Raw genomic sequence first — 16818 nt, forward strand, 5'->3', positions numbered from 1 at the left:
CATGTCCCTCATTTTGGGGGAGAATTTTTGGAGAATACAACTCCTTTTGGGGTGAGCACCCATTTTGGGGGAGAATCACTTATTTCAGGGAGAAATTAGCCCCTTTTGGGTCATCACTTGATTTGGAGGAGCATCCCTCATTTTTGGAGACCATCACTCATTTTGGGGTTGTCTGGAAACACTTTGGGGGAGCTTCTTGGGGAGAATCACACATTTTTGGAGAGAACAGCTCATTTTGGGGTGTGTATCATTGGTTTGGGGTATTCATCATTCATTAGTGGGCAAAATCCCATTGGAGCTTGTTTGAGGGGGGAAATTTTCATTTTTGGTTTTTGACCAGCAGTTTTGGAAGTATAAATCCAATTTTCTCCACATCACTCAATTACCAATTTGGGTCCATCCACCCATTTGGGGGGGTAAATTAGTTTCATGAGGGGAGTTTTGCCCATTTTGGGGGGTTATTCCTGCATTTTGGGTCTTCTCCACTCAAAGGAAGAAGCTGCCAAGAAAATACAGGTGCGACCCCTCATCTTGTAGCACTTTATAATAAATGGCCAGGAATTAATACTAAATTACAATGAATCCTTTATGAAATTACAGATTACATTCACGCCAGATCAGTATCCAAAAATAGGCATTTCTGCCCATTGCATCACTTGTTCTTTTAATCCCAGCTCTTGTTCAGGTTCTTTTGTGAACTCTTCAAGAGCCAGGAAAAAAAAAAAGGACAATATGGGCAAAAAGCCTCCAAGAAAATGATCCTTCTCCTAGAATCTCACATTTAGAGCAGGAACCTGCAGAAGACAATTCCTTTTATTTTTGCCCTGGTTTGCTTTTGCATTTCCTCCCATGCCACATTTTAAGGCGAATCCACCCTTTTGCTAGCATTTCAAATTAAAAAACCCAAAATACAGGGTTTTTTGGCAGTTGCCCTCCCCCATGGGGCTAAAGCTCCTCCATTTTTCCATGTGGAGGGACAATACCAGGGAGAAATCATCTTTTAAGCAACAATACTTCGTTTCCTTCCACCCAGGTGAGTTTTGCACATCACCATTCAATTTTGGGTGAAATCTTGAGTTTTTTTAAACCAATTTTCCCCCCACTTTTAACCATCTCTGTGCCAAAATGCCTTTGGAAAAGTTTTACTTCCGGCAGCCTTTGCCCCAGCTCTGCCTCCAATCTCGGCCCTTAAAGACGAGAATGGGGTGAGTTGGATTTTTTTCCAGATTCAGCAGAGGTTTTAGCACATAAATTAAAGGATTTGGAGGAATTTCCTCCATTTTCCAGAAAGCTGTGTCCAGAGTCACCAAGCAGCCTCAGCATTGGGGCCAAAGTTGGGAGGTTTGGGCAATCCCACGAGTCGAGCACCAAACCCTCCTTGGATGTAGCAGAATTTGCACTCGCTGATTATTTTTCTTCCCCCTCCATGCCAGTATTTATGCCTGTGAATGACCTTTCTGGGGGAAAAAAATCCAAAAAGCATCAAGTCCTGGGGTTGGTTTGGCTTTTCTTTGCACCAGGAAATCCAAGGGATGGGCGCGGTGGCCCACCCAGCGCTGCCCACCAGCATCCGAGCGTCACGTGGGGAAAACAACTTTCCCTAAAAATGCTTTTGCTTACCAAAAAATGAAGGGAAAAACAAAAACAAAACCTGAAATAAAAGATTAATCTGGCCACAATATGTGCCTTGTAAACGTGTGTCCACTTCTGGGCGCTGCCATGGTGGTCCCTGTGCTCCTGGGGCAGTCAGGGCCTCTGCCAGCGCTGCCAGTTTGCTTTTTTCTCACTAATTTCCTCTTCTTGCCTTTATTTTTTTTTTTTTTTGCATTTCGGGGGGAATTTTGTATCTGGTGCTGTCAGTGATTTGGGAGGGTGCAGGAGGAGCTATTCCAGTGAGTCACTGTGGTCCAAACCAAGGTCAGCACCAGGTGCTGCTGGGAGGCCACCAGGCTCTTCCTCCAGCTCTTCCTCCTCTTCCTCCTCCTCCTCCATCTCGTCCTCGTCCTCCTCATCCTCCTCCTCTTCCTCAGTGCCATCCAGGGAGTCATCGTGGGCTGCCAGCATCGCCTGCTGCATGGCCATGGTGGCAGTGGCTGATGACAGGGGCTGGAGGTTGTCCATGCTGAGCGAGCCTGGAATTAAAAGTGCAGAAATAAGGACTCCCCAGCTAACACAGAAAGGACAAAAGTGCATAAACCAAGAATAACTCAAATGAAAAGCTTGGAAAGTTTCACCCATGGGGTGTCCCACCTACCCCAGTCACTCCCCAAGGTCCAATCTTTAATTTTTTTTAGCTAATGCATGGTTAAATAACAGGAAAGCTTAGTTCTGAGCAAGTAGATGCCCAGATTGGTTGGGCAGATCTTCTCTTCATTGTCTCTCAAGTCCAACCTTTCCTTCTCTTCATCTCGTCTGGCGTATGTTCATTTCTGCTCTCTTCACCTTCTCTTCATCTTCTCCTTTCATTTTCCTCATCTGTTCTTTGTTGATCATCTCTCTTCATCACCATCATCTTCTCTATTCTTCTCTTCCTTTTCATCATCTATCTTCTCTTCATCTTCTCTCTTCATTGTCCTCATCTGTTATTGGCTCATTATCTCTCTTCATCATCATCACCTTCTCTATTCTTCTCTTCCTTTTCATCATCTATCTTCTCTTCATCTTCTCTCTTCCAATTTTGTCTCAATCTGTCTTCTCATCTCCACCTTTCCACCTCTCCCCTCCCTCCCTCCCTTCCCCAGCTGCTCAGGAGCTGACCCAGGCCATGTCCCACAGTGGGTGATCATCATCCCGGTGGCCAACTGGAAGAACCTTCTTGCGAGAACATCTTGTGTTTCCCCACAGCTCAATAAAGGCCTCTGGAAATTACCAATTAAGTCCATAATTAATGCATGGCCTAGAAGGGCAGGGGCCACTCTGGGGCTTGTCCTTACCATCGGGGTTTGTCCCTGCGTTGCCCCCCTGCTGCTGCAGGACGCCGGCGGCGATGGAGTTGGGCCAGAACCGCTGCGTGGGCCGGTGCTGGGATTTGATTTTCTTGGCTTTGGGGGCTGGGTCCGGGTTGCTGGCGTCCAGCATGGGCTGCAGGATGCGCCGCCGGGCGTTGATGAACCTTCCATGGGAAAGAGAGAGCACTGCAGTGAGTGAGAGCTGTTAAACCAACACCGAGTCAACACAGCGCTATGGCAACTCAGTGGGTTGCAAACAAACTCAGTGGGAGTTTGTTTATTTGCCTGTGCCACTGTCCCAGATTGCAAGGCAAGATGAATTCCATTACCATCTGTGTGGCAGCTGTCTTTTGTCAAGTGGGCAGTTTGCCTTATCTCTCTCTTTGAGTGACCACAATCACACCTCCCTCGGGAGGGAACATCTGCTGATAACAGCTATTGAATGTCCCTGCATGGCTGATAAGAACTACAGCATCCCATTGGGAGATGTGAGCCCAGAGGGAGGAGCCGAGGATTCCTGCCTGGATATAATCTGGAGATTCTGGAACACCAGCCAAGCATTCCTGCCTGGATATAATCTGGAGATTCTGGAACACCAGCCAAGCATTCCTGCCTGGATATAATCTGGAGATTCTAGAACACCAGCCAAGCATTCCTACCCGGATATAATCTGGAGATTCTGGAACACCAGCACGGCTTCTCCACTGGATTCCCCAGAGGAACAGCAGCTGCCTCTTCCCCTGGACCTTCAGAGGCAGAGACTGCACCTTTCTCCAGGATCCCTGCTCCAGCAGAACCAGCCCTGACACTGCAGGAGGGCTGAGCCACAATTCCAATGGGGCTGCTGCCAACACCCTGACCCACAGGGTGTCAGGTTGGGTTCTGACTCTGTCAGTGTTGTTCTAGTTTACTGCATTGTTTATTTTATCCTTTTATTTTCTTCCCTATTAAAGAACTGTTATTTCCTGCTCCCATATTTGTTGACTGAGAGCCCCTTAATTTACAAGTTGTAGCAATTCACAGGGGTGGGGAGGGTTTACATTCGCTATTTCAGGGGAGGGTCCTGCCTTCCTCAGCAGACTCCTGGCTTTCCAAACCAAGACAGTCACATTGCAGCTCTGCATTAGTTTTTCCTGCTGAGCTGGGAGAATGCTGCACATTGGATTTGCCAGGAGAGGGCACTGAGACCTTGCAAAGGAGGGCTGACACTAAATACCACTGAGCTCATCTCCCAGAAATCCCAGAGTCACAAAATCACAGAATAGGCTGAGTTGGAAGGACTCACCAGGATCATTGAGTCCAGCTCCTCGCCCCGTGCAGGACACCCCAAGAATCAGCCTTAACCACCCAAGTTACTCCCCAAAAAAGCATTATACAGCACAAAAAACAGGTGAAAAAGGTCCTAAAGCCAGCAAAATGACTGAGTGGGCCACCAGTATCTGCTCACCAGTTGTTGACTTGCAACAGGGTCAGGTTGGTTTGGGCAGCAATTTGCCTCTTCTCATCCTCTGTGGGGTAGGGGTGCTGGAAAAAAAGAGAGATGGGGTAGCAAGACTGCATCCCTGCATGCAAAATGTCATCCCTGAGTGAAAAATAATGAAAGTCTGCCTTGTTTTTCCCCCCACCCTAAATTTGGTGCCTTCTTGCACTTGCTGAATGCAAAATTGAAGGGTGGCATCCAAGAGCATCAAGATTTCCTTGGGTGCAATTAGGGTTTTTCCCAAGGCTTTCCATCAAATGCTTTCCTTGAAGGAAAATGTTCTTGGGGTTTTTTAAACTCCAGCAATTTTCCAGTGATGGTTGTTGGTAAACATGAAATTTGTGCTTCAAAAGAGCTTTTTGCTGCTTTATTGTCAGAGACATCAATGAAACACCCTGAAACATCTGCACTGGGAAACTGCAGCATTGAAAGCTTCAGCAACCTCCTTCCAACTGTGCTAAAATGCTCTTTTCCAGCCCCAGAAATGAAATTATTATCAAAGCCATGTTCTGGAGCCCCAAGCCAGTGACAATTACCATTACCATTTTTCAGCTGTTAGCCCCAAAACTGTGATTTCCTTGACAACATCACCCAAAGTCAATGCACACTGAAGATTCACTTCCTGCTGGGGTCTCAGTAGTTAAAAATCACCATTTTTGGGCAGAACTATCCCATTTTTGGTGTATTATTTCCAGCATTCTTTCCTCCTGCTGGTGCTCCAAAACTTCCAGTAAAATGATGAGAATTTTTGGTTAAAAACCACATCATCTCTGACACCAGATGGAGAAATCTCACAGGGAAGCCCAAATTTCTTCTGACCACAAGGACCAGGCTGTGAGCAAAGAAGAAGAATCCAGCAGAAGAATTTTTTTCAGTTTTTCAATTCCCTTTTGGAAATCCTAAACTATGGGGTTCTCCTAGCACTTGGCAGAAAATTGCTCTGCAGTTTCTGGTCTTTAACATCCTTTTTCTGCCTGCAAATCTGCAGTTGTGCCCTCCAGAAACACAGGGGATGCACGACACAGCAACATTCTTGTCCTCATTGTAAAAAATCCAGAATTTTCCTTTTAAAAAAAAGGCTGGGAAGTTCTGCTGCTGCTGCTTCATGTCCTGGCTCATTTTTCCACAAGTTGCTTCTTGGAGCTGTTACCTTCTGCATTTCTGATGCCTCGGGGATCTCCCACCACTCTGTCTTCCTGGAGAGCCAGACTTTGCTACCAGTTTCAGTTTCCAAGTGATTTCTTGGCTGAATTATGCAGGAAAAAATATGGGATTTTTGGCTTTTTGCCCTTCTCCCAGCCCTGCTGATGAGAGAGAACTCTTCATGCACAAAAATATCCAGTTTGCATCTAAGCTCCCTCCATCTTCCACTTCCAATCCCCCAGAACAGGGTGAGTTTGCAATTCTGTGTTTTGACTGGCGGCTGATGTGCTACAACCCTACCTGTGAGCAGCTCTCACATTCCAGCTTGCTAGAAAAGGATATTTTGGAGCTGTTAACTGCAAAAAAATGCTCAATTCTCCATCTTCAAAAAGTCTCAGGAGTCCCCTTCTAGATTTGTGTGCTTCTTCTTGCCTTAAAGGAATATTTTTTCCCACCTGCAGTGACAATGGTAATTCCCAAAATACTCCCAAAATACAAATCACTTTGCACCTCCAAGCACACATTCAGACAATCCACCACCTGGATTTGAGGATTTCTGGGCTTTTTGTCCTTTTTTCCCCACGTTTCAGGGTGTTTTGGTGGCTGAGGTGCTCACCATGAGATGCTGGAAGAGCCATGAGCGCATGATGTTGGTGGCGTGTTTGGGCAGGACCCCCCGCTTGTTCTTGGACTTCTTGTCCTCACCATCAAGGAGGGAGGTGAGATCCAGGTTCACCTGTCAGGGCAAAAGGAATGGGGAGAGAATTGCTTGAAAATGGTGATGGGTAACCCAAAAAATGAGCAGAACCAACCCAAAATGGGAGTGGGATGAGTGAAAAAAACCTGGCACTTATAGAGGCATCCAAAACCCATTTCCTGCTCCACTAAATCTGCATAAATGCAGATTTCCTCCCAGGATCTGTATTTTTTATCTCAACATTTTTGTCAATGCTTTGCAAAGGGTAATGGCACTGTTGGGGAGTGTAGTGATGACACCATGACCAATTTCAATGTGTGCTTTAGGAGGAAAACACTTTTACCTGAAAAAGTATATTAAAATACCCCAAGCCTCATAAAAAGATTATTTTTCTCCATTTAAAATTAAAAAGACCCCTGCCACTCACCAACCCCTTGCAAACCCATATTCCTCACCCTGATTTCCACCACAAGGAGGGACATGCCCATTGAGCCAAAATTTGCTTTTTTTGCCCCCCAGAAATGAAAAAGAAGCATCTTGCTGCAAGAGGAGTTTTAATGAGGATTCAGGAACCAAACTGAAATCTAAGCACTTGAGTTAAAAAGGGATTTTTTTTCCCCAAGTCTTCATCAAAACACTTCTCCTGGATGAATTAAACATCAGGCCAGCAGGTCCCTGTGATTCCCCTGGGCTGCAGCTGAATAAATCATGCCAGTGGCACAGGAAGAGCATCCAAAGGTGCTTGTCCAGGCTCTCTCCCTGCCCCAATATTCCCTGTGCACATGTTTTTCCCACCACAGAGGGTTTTGCTGCAAGATTTAAACCTGCAATGGAGAGATATTATAGAAAGAGAATTTTTAAGCATTGCACAGGCAAAAAAAAAAACAAAAAAAAAACCCAAAAAACTGCCAGGGAGGTGCCACCTCTTTTCAAAATGCTCTTTATTGATTGTTTGATAAGAGGCTCCTGCAATTAAAATGGGGCATTTCAGGAATAATGGGGGTGAATTTCTGCTGCTCTGCCCCCAGGAAGCAGTGTTACAGAAATTGAAGGGATTTTTATTTCCCAAATTCCTGGGGTTGGGAAGAGCTCATGGACAAGCTATGCTAATCATTCCAGCCCTGCTTCAAATCATTGTCTCACTGCAAGAATGCAGGGATCATTGCATAACTCATTGCAATGTCAGGGGGGGGAAAAAAGGAATAAAACCAGAGCAAATGGCTGAAAAATATCCCCAAATTCAGAAAGGAAGACCTAAAAATGAGCCTTTCCCACAAGTGCCATGATGGCTGTGCTGGACAGGCAATGCCAGTGATCCTAGATCTGTAATATATCAGCAATAGTAGTAGTAGTAGTAATAATAATAATAATAATAATAATAATAATAATAATAATAATAATAATAATAATAATAATAATAATAATAAAATAGATATAGATATAGATATATAGACAATATATATAGATATCTCTATATATAAAGATAGATAGATAGATAGATATAGATATAGATATAGATATAGATATATAGATAATATATATAGATATCTCTATATATAAATATATATATAGATATATAGATAGATAGATAGATAGATAGATAGATAGATAGATAGATAGATAGATAGATAGATAGATAGATAGATTTATAGATAGATATCAGCAATAATATCAGCAATATCATCCATAATATCTATCTATCTATCTATCTATCTATCTATCTATCTATCTATCTATCTATCTATCTATCTCTTTCTATCTATCTATCTATCTATCTATCTATCTATCTATCTATCTATCTATCTATCTATCTATCTCTTTCTATCTATCTATCTATCTATCTATCTATCTATCTATCTATCTATCTATCTATCTAATCATCCTATCCTATATATAATTATTAATATAGAGTATAGAATATGCAATATGTACAATGCACAGTATATAATAAAGCATACAGAATAAAATACCAAGTTCTATCACACATTACAAATAACAGATATTGTTACATATATATATGTGTGTGTTTATTGTATATTGTGTATATATTGTTATTTATTGCACTAAATAATATTATGTACATTATTATTATATGCTGTAATATTTTATAACAATAACATAAGTACTGTTATAACTTCTTAGGTCATGGCTAATAATTTGTTCGGCACCCCAAAGGCACCTAGCAGATGGGTTTAATCAACGTTTCTTGCTAATTAAAAATTTAAGACACTCCAAGGATTGAATTTATGGAGAAATGGGGGCGTTCTGCCTGCTGCAGTGCCAAAGTGGAGCTGGCAAGGCCTTACCTGGGCATTGGGGATCTGCAGGGCGCCAGGGGTGATGGCCTGGGCGAGCACCTGGCCCTGCGACGTCACCATCGTCACGGGCTGGTACAAGGCTCCACCTATGGCAAAAAACACGAGTGGGGGCACCCAAACCCCCAAAGTGCCCCCTGCCCACACCTCCCCTGCCCTGCCTACCTGGCACGGCGGGCGAGCTGCTGCCAGTGCCCATGGCCAGGTTGCCAGGGGGCAGAGTGGCCGCGGGCACCACGATGCCCGCGGGGGGGTTGGAGGCCGGCGGCAGCGCTGCTGGAGAGCTCTGCAGCATCTCCTGCACAAAACAAAACACCAAACACGTCCATGGCAGCATCAAAGTTTCGCTTTTTGTCCCCACCCCCTAATTTTTTTTTTTATTTATTTTGGTGGTTCAACGGAAAAAATGGCAGGAAATTGTTTTCTGCAGTATCTCCTGCACAAAACAAAACACCAAACACATCCATTTCAGCCTGAAAGTTTCATTTTTTTGTCCCCCCCTATATTATTTTTTTTTTAAATTTTGGTGTTTCAACGGGAAAAATGGCAGGAAACAGGATTTTTCAGTTTGTTGCAACTGCAAAAAAAAAAAGATGGAAATAAAGTGTTTATGCTGTACAAACCCCCATTTAGCATCTTCACCAAACTTTTGTGCAGTTCCCTTTTCCTTTGTGCAGTTTTCTTTGTGCAGTTACTATTTTCCATTAAAAAATATGAAAGGGGGAAAAAAGATCACAAGGGACCAAAAGGAATTTATTTTTTCTTTTTCTTTCTTAACATTTCTCATTTTTTGGTGCTTTGACTGGGACTGGATGATGCAACCTTTGCTAAAATTCAGGGTGAGCAGCACAGTTTACCTTGGAGTAAAATAATAAAGTTAATAATAATATAACCCCACTGAAATCACTCCTTGAAGCTTTAAGCTAATTTCTTGCAAAAATGGACAATTTTTTGAGCCAAAAGCTGTAATTTTACTTTAAGGCCCATCTCTGGAGCAACACCAAAAGACCCCAAATGGGATGATTATTTGATTATTTATTTTAATATTTAAATGACTATTTGAGGATTTAATGTGACATTTTGGGAAGGGAGGAGTGTCACAATTGAGGCTGTGGGGGAATATGGGGCAATGTACTTCAAGCTTCCACACGGGTAGGATTTTGCAAATAACATTGGTAATATTAATAAAATGATAATTTTAAAACAAACCAAAGATAACTATATCTCTCTAATTCACCCAACTGGAATAGAAATAAAACTGCACTCTTTTTTTTTTGTCCCTTTTCTACTGACTTTCCCATTCTGCATCATTTCCCTGGTGGCCAGCTGGTTCTCAAGTGCTGAACATAATATCAACAAAAGGGATTTTTTTCACCTTTTAATTCATTTTTCCTAGGTTTTCATGCATTTCTTCAGGGATCCCATCATTTGGGTTAAGGAAAGAGAACTTCCCTGGATTAGTGATGTGCAGTGACACTGGAAAAGCCAACCCAGGAAATGTGATCAGGGTGGGGAAAGCTGCATCTCCCTTTCTCCAGGTGACAGAACTCCAGAGATGGATTCTGAATGCACCAATGTCACATCAGCCCTGGCTGTGCTGTCCCGTGGGGATTTGGGGTGCTCTGTGTCCCCTTCAGTGTGTTTCCCATTGCTGGGGGGAAAAACCTGAGGTCTGCTCCTTTTTTCCCCTTCTCCCCATCACATTATGTAACTTTCCCCCACCAATCACCACTGCTTTGCCTGTGCCATCACTCTCAATAAATGTCAGGCTTTTGCTTTTAAAACCCCCTCATGGCACTTTCCCCTCCTGTGATGCCAATTCCAAAATGTTGGACCCAATTCCTCTGCCACAAGTTACTTCTGCTGTTTTTCTTATCTGCAAATTTTGCTGCAATTGCTGTGAATTTTTCATTCGATTCCCAGACATTCCTTACCACAGCTGAATTAATTTTAAAAATGCAAATATGAGTGTCAAATACTTGTATTTTTTTTTTTTTTTAGTATTCCTTCCCCACCTCCAGTCTTCTGGGGGATGTAGTTTTCAGTTTGAGAAATGAATATTTCTCAGGATATGGAGAGTAAAAATCAGTTTCTTCTGCACACTCTTGGATTTGGCCCTGGCAAAAGATCCAGCTGATAAACACAGTGGAAATATTCATTAAAAAGCAAAAGTGGCCCAGGAGAACACCAAAAAGCAGCTGGATGTGGCCAGGTGCAACCAGAAGTTTGGAGCAGCTTGAAGACCTCTAGCTTTCCTCCCCTTCCTTGTTTTTCCATGATTTTTCCTAAAGAAGGACATCCAGAACACCATTTTTGGAAGTGTGTTGTGTAAAAGCAATTTGGAATATCAGAAAATGGGAATAAGAAACTGCTGTTTCCAGATAGAATGGTCAAAGCCATTTTCAACAGTATTTTGTGATGATAAAAATTGCCATTGTTTTTGTGAGGTAGAGGAAAACTCTCCCAAAACACCATCTCACTGGTGTCCAAAAGGGCAGAATATTGGTAATTATTAGAAAGAGTCATTAAAGGAATTAATGGTCTTTCTGCAACAGAATTGTGAAACCAAAGTGACCCAATGGAAGCGGAGGCTCCACCTTCAAATAAATATAGAGAGATATCTCCAAGAAGATTTAAAAAAATATATTTTGCATACCAATTGCCTCAGATTGCAAATGTCAGCCAAATTCTGTTAGGCTGTTCTGTTCTGCAGTGGAAAATATCTTATATATTTTATATTTTGAGACTCAAGGAAGTTCATGGAATCACAGAATGGTTTGGGTGGGAAGGGACCTTAAAGCTCATCCTGTTCCACCTCCTGCCGTGGCAGGGACACCTTCCACCATCCCAGGCTGCTCCCAGCCCTGTCCAGCCTGGCCTTGGACATTCCAGGGACCCAGGGGCAGCCACAGCAGCTCTGGGCACCCTGTGCTGGTGCTGCACCACCCTCAAGCTGAAATGCTTTTGGCAATTTTGAAATCGGAGCGTGGAAACAAATGCATCACTAGGTGTCTCTGCAGACCCACATCTCAGCACTGATCAACAGAAAAACAAGAATTCTCCCACTTAAAAAGTCACGTCAGTGAAGAAAAAGATCTGGGACATGACACAAAAAAAAAACCCTTTCTTACAATAAGGAAAATGTCCAAGTGCTAAATTGTAAGAAAGTGCTAAAATTCAGTGCTACTTGAGCTGCTGTCCTTGCCCTTGTGCTTTGTGACACAGACATTCATTTTTGGGTGGTACACCATGTGGCAAAATCTGTCTCATCCTAACTCTGAAAATCACTTGTGCTGAGGGAAGTTGGGATAAGTTGGAGGAAAAAAAAAGAAACCCATGGGTTTGCCAAGAAAGAGGTGGCCAAACTCAAAGCCATGTATGATAATTTGGACTTTGTGAATGGATGGGTGCATGACGATGAGAAAAAAATTGGCTTTAAATAAAGAGGAATGCAGGGCTGATCACAGAGCAAACTTTGGATAAATGAAGATCTGTAAAGAGAAGAACAGCACTGAGTCCCACCAAACCAACTGTCCACCAGCAGCTTGGGCCAGTGGAAGGTGTCCCTGCCCTTGGCAGGGTGTTGGAACAAGATGGGCTTTAAGGTCCCTTCCAACACCATCCTCTGATTCTGTGGAGAACTAATGTGAGAAGAAGAAATGCTGTCCTGAAAATGCCCATTCAAACTCTGCCAATCTGAAACAAGAGCTGAAAAAACCAAAATTTGATTCCATTTAAATGTCCCTGGCAGTGCTGTGCTTCCCAATCTGATTGGTTTTGCAACTGTTTTTTTCTTGCAAGTAGAGAACAATGAGGGCTCCTTTGACGTCAAAGGAAAGTTGAAATTAAACATTGGTTTAAATTGGTTTCCTCCCTCTTCCATGGAAGAAGGACCTCCCCTCTCCCATCCTGGTCAGAAACAGCTCAAAAATACTCACTAAATAAAGGGAGGGGGCTAAAAAAGGGCCCAATGAGGACTTGAGGTAGAAGAATGAAGCCAAGTGAAAAGCAGCCAACAAAAATAGAAGAGGAATTGATTGCTTGGTGGACTTGCAGGACAAAGGGGCAACAGCTCAATCACAAGACAAAGCAAAGCACAAAATGAAGAAGCAATGGAGAAAAGAGGGTACAAAAATCTTTGTAAGGTTATGAAAGTTCAGGGAAGACTCATCACATGGGAAAGACCCAGCCTGTCACCCAAACTTGTCACGCATCAGGAATCATCTGTGGACCTGGCAACGTGAGAAGATTTCAGCAGCAGCCAAAACACCTTGTCTGAGTGTTCTCTCATCTCCCCATCATCTCAGGCTTTTTGCATCTCCAAAAATTCTTGCATTTTCCATCTTAGAGAGCAGAAATAGCAGCAGGCAAAGGACCGTCCTTTTTGGGTACACCAGGGAATTCCAACAGATTGTCCTGAGATGACATTTTCACAGGTCCAGGCATTGTTTCCCCAGTTTTGGTTGATATCCTTGTTATTGTGTGCCCATATTTTTTTTTAACATGTCCTGTGGTAAAAAACTTATCCAAAACCTGAAATATTTCACTTTCATGACAAACTTGGTGTATCTCAACACAAAATGATTGATGTTCTTTCCAAATCCTAAGAAAACCTATTTGCTGGGACACCTCCTTCATTGATACTAATTACATTTCATTATTTAGATTTTCTTAAAATCCTGAATTAATGGCCTATGCACGTCCCCTCAGCATGAAACCAACAGGCTGAAAATTAGAGAAATGATCCCACTTGCCATTTTTTAAACACCAATCTCATGATTTTTCAGCTCTCTGGAGCATCCTTAGCCTCTAAAACTCAGCTGATGGATATGGAGCATTTCTACCTTTCTTTATCCATGCAAACTCAAGTAGACTCAAAGAGTTGAAGCACTCAAGCACTTGGCATGGTGTAGTTGGAAAATATTTGCCTTTGTGTTGTCACTGGTCTGTCACCCTTATCCCATGACCAGATGAGATGGTGGCTCTATCGTGAACCATCTCTGTGAATATTTCAGCTCCACCTGCTGAAAATCCCTCAGGGGCTGAGCCAACATTTCCCCTCCAGTTGGGTTTTTCCTGGGTGTGTTCCCATTTATTTCACAACTGCCTCCAAATCCTCACTTGAATTCCTCAACTTTCAAGCCTGGCCCAGAAGGGAAATGGCAGCAGCTCTGGGTTTCCAGGAATCAGAAGCTCTTGGTACCTCTCCATGGGCCTGATGATTTTCCAAAGACTCGTGCTAATTTTCTGATATGATCCCCACCTCTTTGTGAGACACTAAATCCTCATTACTTTTCCTGACCGATGCATTCTAATTAGATCAACACTTAAAAAAAAAAAAAAAAAAAGGAAGGAGGGAGGGGGGGAAAAAAATTCACAATAGCCACAGGACGGCTTTCCATCTCATTAACTCCCTCACTTATTATTTTCATGAAAATTACTGATAAAAAACGTGCATCTCCATTTGCTGGGACCGGGAGCTTTGTCGGCTCATATCTAACATCTCTCTCATCACCCGGGATGTGAGCTGTTGCCATGGCAATGCACAATAATAGAAACTAATAAATTACAAACGAGATGCTCGTTGAGCAATTATTGTTCTCTTTTATGCAAGTGTCTTGCTAATTTTGATCATAAGGAATGCTTCCATAAAGCAGCCAAGGGATAATAAGTCTATTTCTAGAGATTATTAGAATATTGAGTGAGGATGGGGTTTCTTAGATCAATGAGTAAGTGGTTTGCTGCTTTCAGGGAACCTAAATAAGAAACTGAACTTTTCTGGGGGCTTTTCCCTCATCATGTTGGGAGCTTCAAACTCTGCAGCACCTGGAGCTGAGCTGCTAAAAATGTTTTTTTTTTTTCCTTTCCACCACCTTAAAAATGCCCCAAAAGCCTGGAGAAGGCCCCAGCACCTCCCTCCTTTTTAGGGAGAGCTCCAGGAGCTGCCTAGGTTATTTTGGGTTCACTGCAGTTATTTCTGGTGGGATTGTGCAACCCGAAATTGCATTTTTCTACCCCAAAAACCAAGAGCCTGAGAGAGGGAAATGCCGTAGGGGAACACAATCTAGCATCAAGTTTTTTGGGATGCAAGCAGCCAAGATGTATTCCCTGCACTGCAGATGCACATGAAAACCCCAACCATGGGCAGCTTCTCTGAATATTGAGTTACAGTCCCTTATTTTGCCCCAAAAGCCACCAAGGTTCAACTTCTTTTGGCTACTTCAGGTGACATTTCTGCAGCTCTCGGGTATTTCCTTGTACTCTTCCACTATCCTTGAGGCACCAATTGTCTTCTTCTCCCAGCTAAAATCCAAGTTATGCAAAAGAAGAAGCAAAGGGAATGTTGATCATGCTGGGGGAGAACTGCAAGATCTGCTGCGACACAAAAAGGAGCAGCAAAGCCAGAAGGAGTTATCTGAGACCCAAAAATCCTTTGAGCTGCCTTAAAACAAAAAGTGAGAGAGAAACAGTAGAGAAAATCCTGATGTTTCTCTCCTTCCTGCCAACAACTAGCATTTTTTCATTTAAAAATGCAACTTTCTTATTTATATTCCCACACACTTGCACAGCTCCCTTGCCCTCACATTTAATTGCTGCAGCATTAGAGTTTAGGAGTCTCTTGCAGAGCCACAAACACTGGGGTTGCAGCTCTGCCAACACATGCAAAAAAGGACATTAAAACATTTAAAATAAAGGGAAAAAAGTCACCACAACATCATTTATTGCACACTCCACAAGCAAGGCACAGGATTATTTTTTAATTCTTGGCGATGGACTGATGACTTTTCAGGAGCAGCTCTTGTAGAGCAAGTCTGAAACCTTGTTGGCAACTGCTGCTGGCCCAAGTGCAACAATGGTTATTGGAGAGGAATTTTAAGGCATTACCTGGGGGTGGAGGCTGATGGAGGAGGGGTTGGGGGAGTAGGGCCCCCCCAGGTCGTTCCTGAGTAGGTTGTCACTGTGCATCTTGGTTTTGAGGCAGGTGATGTAGCGGTTGCAGAAGTCCTTGCACAACTCATTGACCTTCTCCAGCTCCAGGAGGTGGATGCGCAGCACCTGGATGGCCTTCACCATCTGCACAAGGGCACAGAGGTAAAATCAAGATTCTCCCCCAAAATCTAACGTAGAACTGATCCCCTACAGCAAAATTAAATTCATTTCCTTTCTCAACGCACACAAGTAATGAATATTCTTGCCCAAAACCCATCCCAGAGCCCATCCCTCTGCATATCTGCATTCCTTTGCCTTGCCCATCAATCAGATGAGATCCAAGAAGAAAAAATTCACCAAATTCACCACTGCCTTCACGGGAATTGCTCCCCATGCCCCAAAAAAAGAGTACAAGCCAATCTCCTCGTTGTTGAAAAGTGTTTGGTTATTCTCTGGAGGCCACTTCTTCTAACAAGATTACGGGGCTGCAGCTCAGCCGTGAGCTGTTGCTGGTGCAAAGCCTGGGCCTCATTAAAACGTACCCCATAAACCTTAAAAAATTTACACATAAAACATTCCTCTCACCGAGCTGAAACCTTAAGTTTTACAGCCGCTGTTTGAAATCTTGCATAATATATAAAATTTCAGCTATTCACTCCGGGGCAATAAATCCGGTTTTATGTAACAAAGCGTCTTTGCATTTCAAAGAGTGTTTTTAACTTGCAAATTTTAGTGGTCATCTTTACAAACTGCAAGTTGCCATGGTTGGGAAACATCCTGAAAAATCCAGGGCCAAACTCCAGTGGCAGAGAAAGTGAATTTTTGGTTCGTGAACAACAGGGATGATAGGTTGAGGCTGGAAAAACCTTTTATTTATCTTCCTTTTTTTGCTTTTTTCTTTTTTTTTCCTTCTTTTTTTTTTCCCTCCTCAGCAGTTGACACAGGCAAAGCACAAGGTGGAGGTGTCGTCCCCAGGATTTCCGCATCCTCCCAGGGCTCACCGGCCATGAAAGTCAATATTCAAGGGCAAAGGCAAGAAGACCTGACACATATATGTAAAAAAATAAATCTCTCAATTATCTCAGCTCATTTGCTTAGGGTCTCATTTTATGTCCCTGCTCCGCTGCGTCGTATATCTGTCCGGATAAAGAGTTACAGTCCGACGGCGTACGTGCGCGGGGTTGTAAAAAATACAGATGCTGAATTAATTGACTGTGTGGCACTCGGCAGCTGATTGAGTTGATAATGGTGAGATCTGACCTTTTTCTAATTTCTAATTATGTGCATCTTGGCAGCGAGGAATGC

General features: G+C 43.1%; 1 protein-coding gene across 1 annotated transcript in view; it reads right to left on the bottom strand.

Annotated features, from left to right (window-relative positions):
- Nucleotides 1–561: 561 nt before the first annotated feature.
- Nucleotides 562–16818, bottom strand: part of PKNOX2 (PBX/knotted 1 homeobox 2) — a 109115-nt gene continuing 92858 nt past the window's right edge. Inside the window, exons 8-14 of the mRNA XM_063178371.1 lie at nucleotides 15469–15657; nucleotides 8749–8881; nucleotides 8575–8672; nucleotides 6188–6307; nucleotides 4396–4472; nucleotides 2934–3112; nucleotides 562–2132 (exon numbers count right to left, since the gene is read on the bottom strand). Coding sequence (XP_063034441.1) covers nucleotides 1885–2132; nucleotides 2934–3112; nucleotides 4396–4472; nucleotides 6188–6307; nucleotides 8575–8672; nucleotides 8749–8881; nucleotides 15469–15657 — 1044 coding nt within the window. The 3' untranslated portion in view covers nucleotides 562–1884. The remainder of the gene's footprint in view (nucleotides 2133–2933; nucleotides 3113–4395; nucleotides 4473–6187; nucleotides 6308–8574; nucleotides 8673–8748; nucleotides 8882–15468; nucleotides 15658–16818) is intronic.

The sequence above is a fragment of the Melospiza melodia genome, chromosome 29, assembly GCF_035770615.1.
Source record: "Melospiza melodia melodia isolate bMelMel2 chromosome 29, bMelMel2.pri, whole genome shotgun sequence".
In the NCBI taxonomy this organism is placed as follows: domain Eukaryota; kingdom Metazoa; phylum Chordata; class Aves; order Passeriformes; family Passerellidae; genus Melospiza; species Melospiza melodia.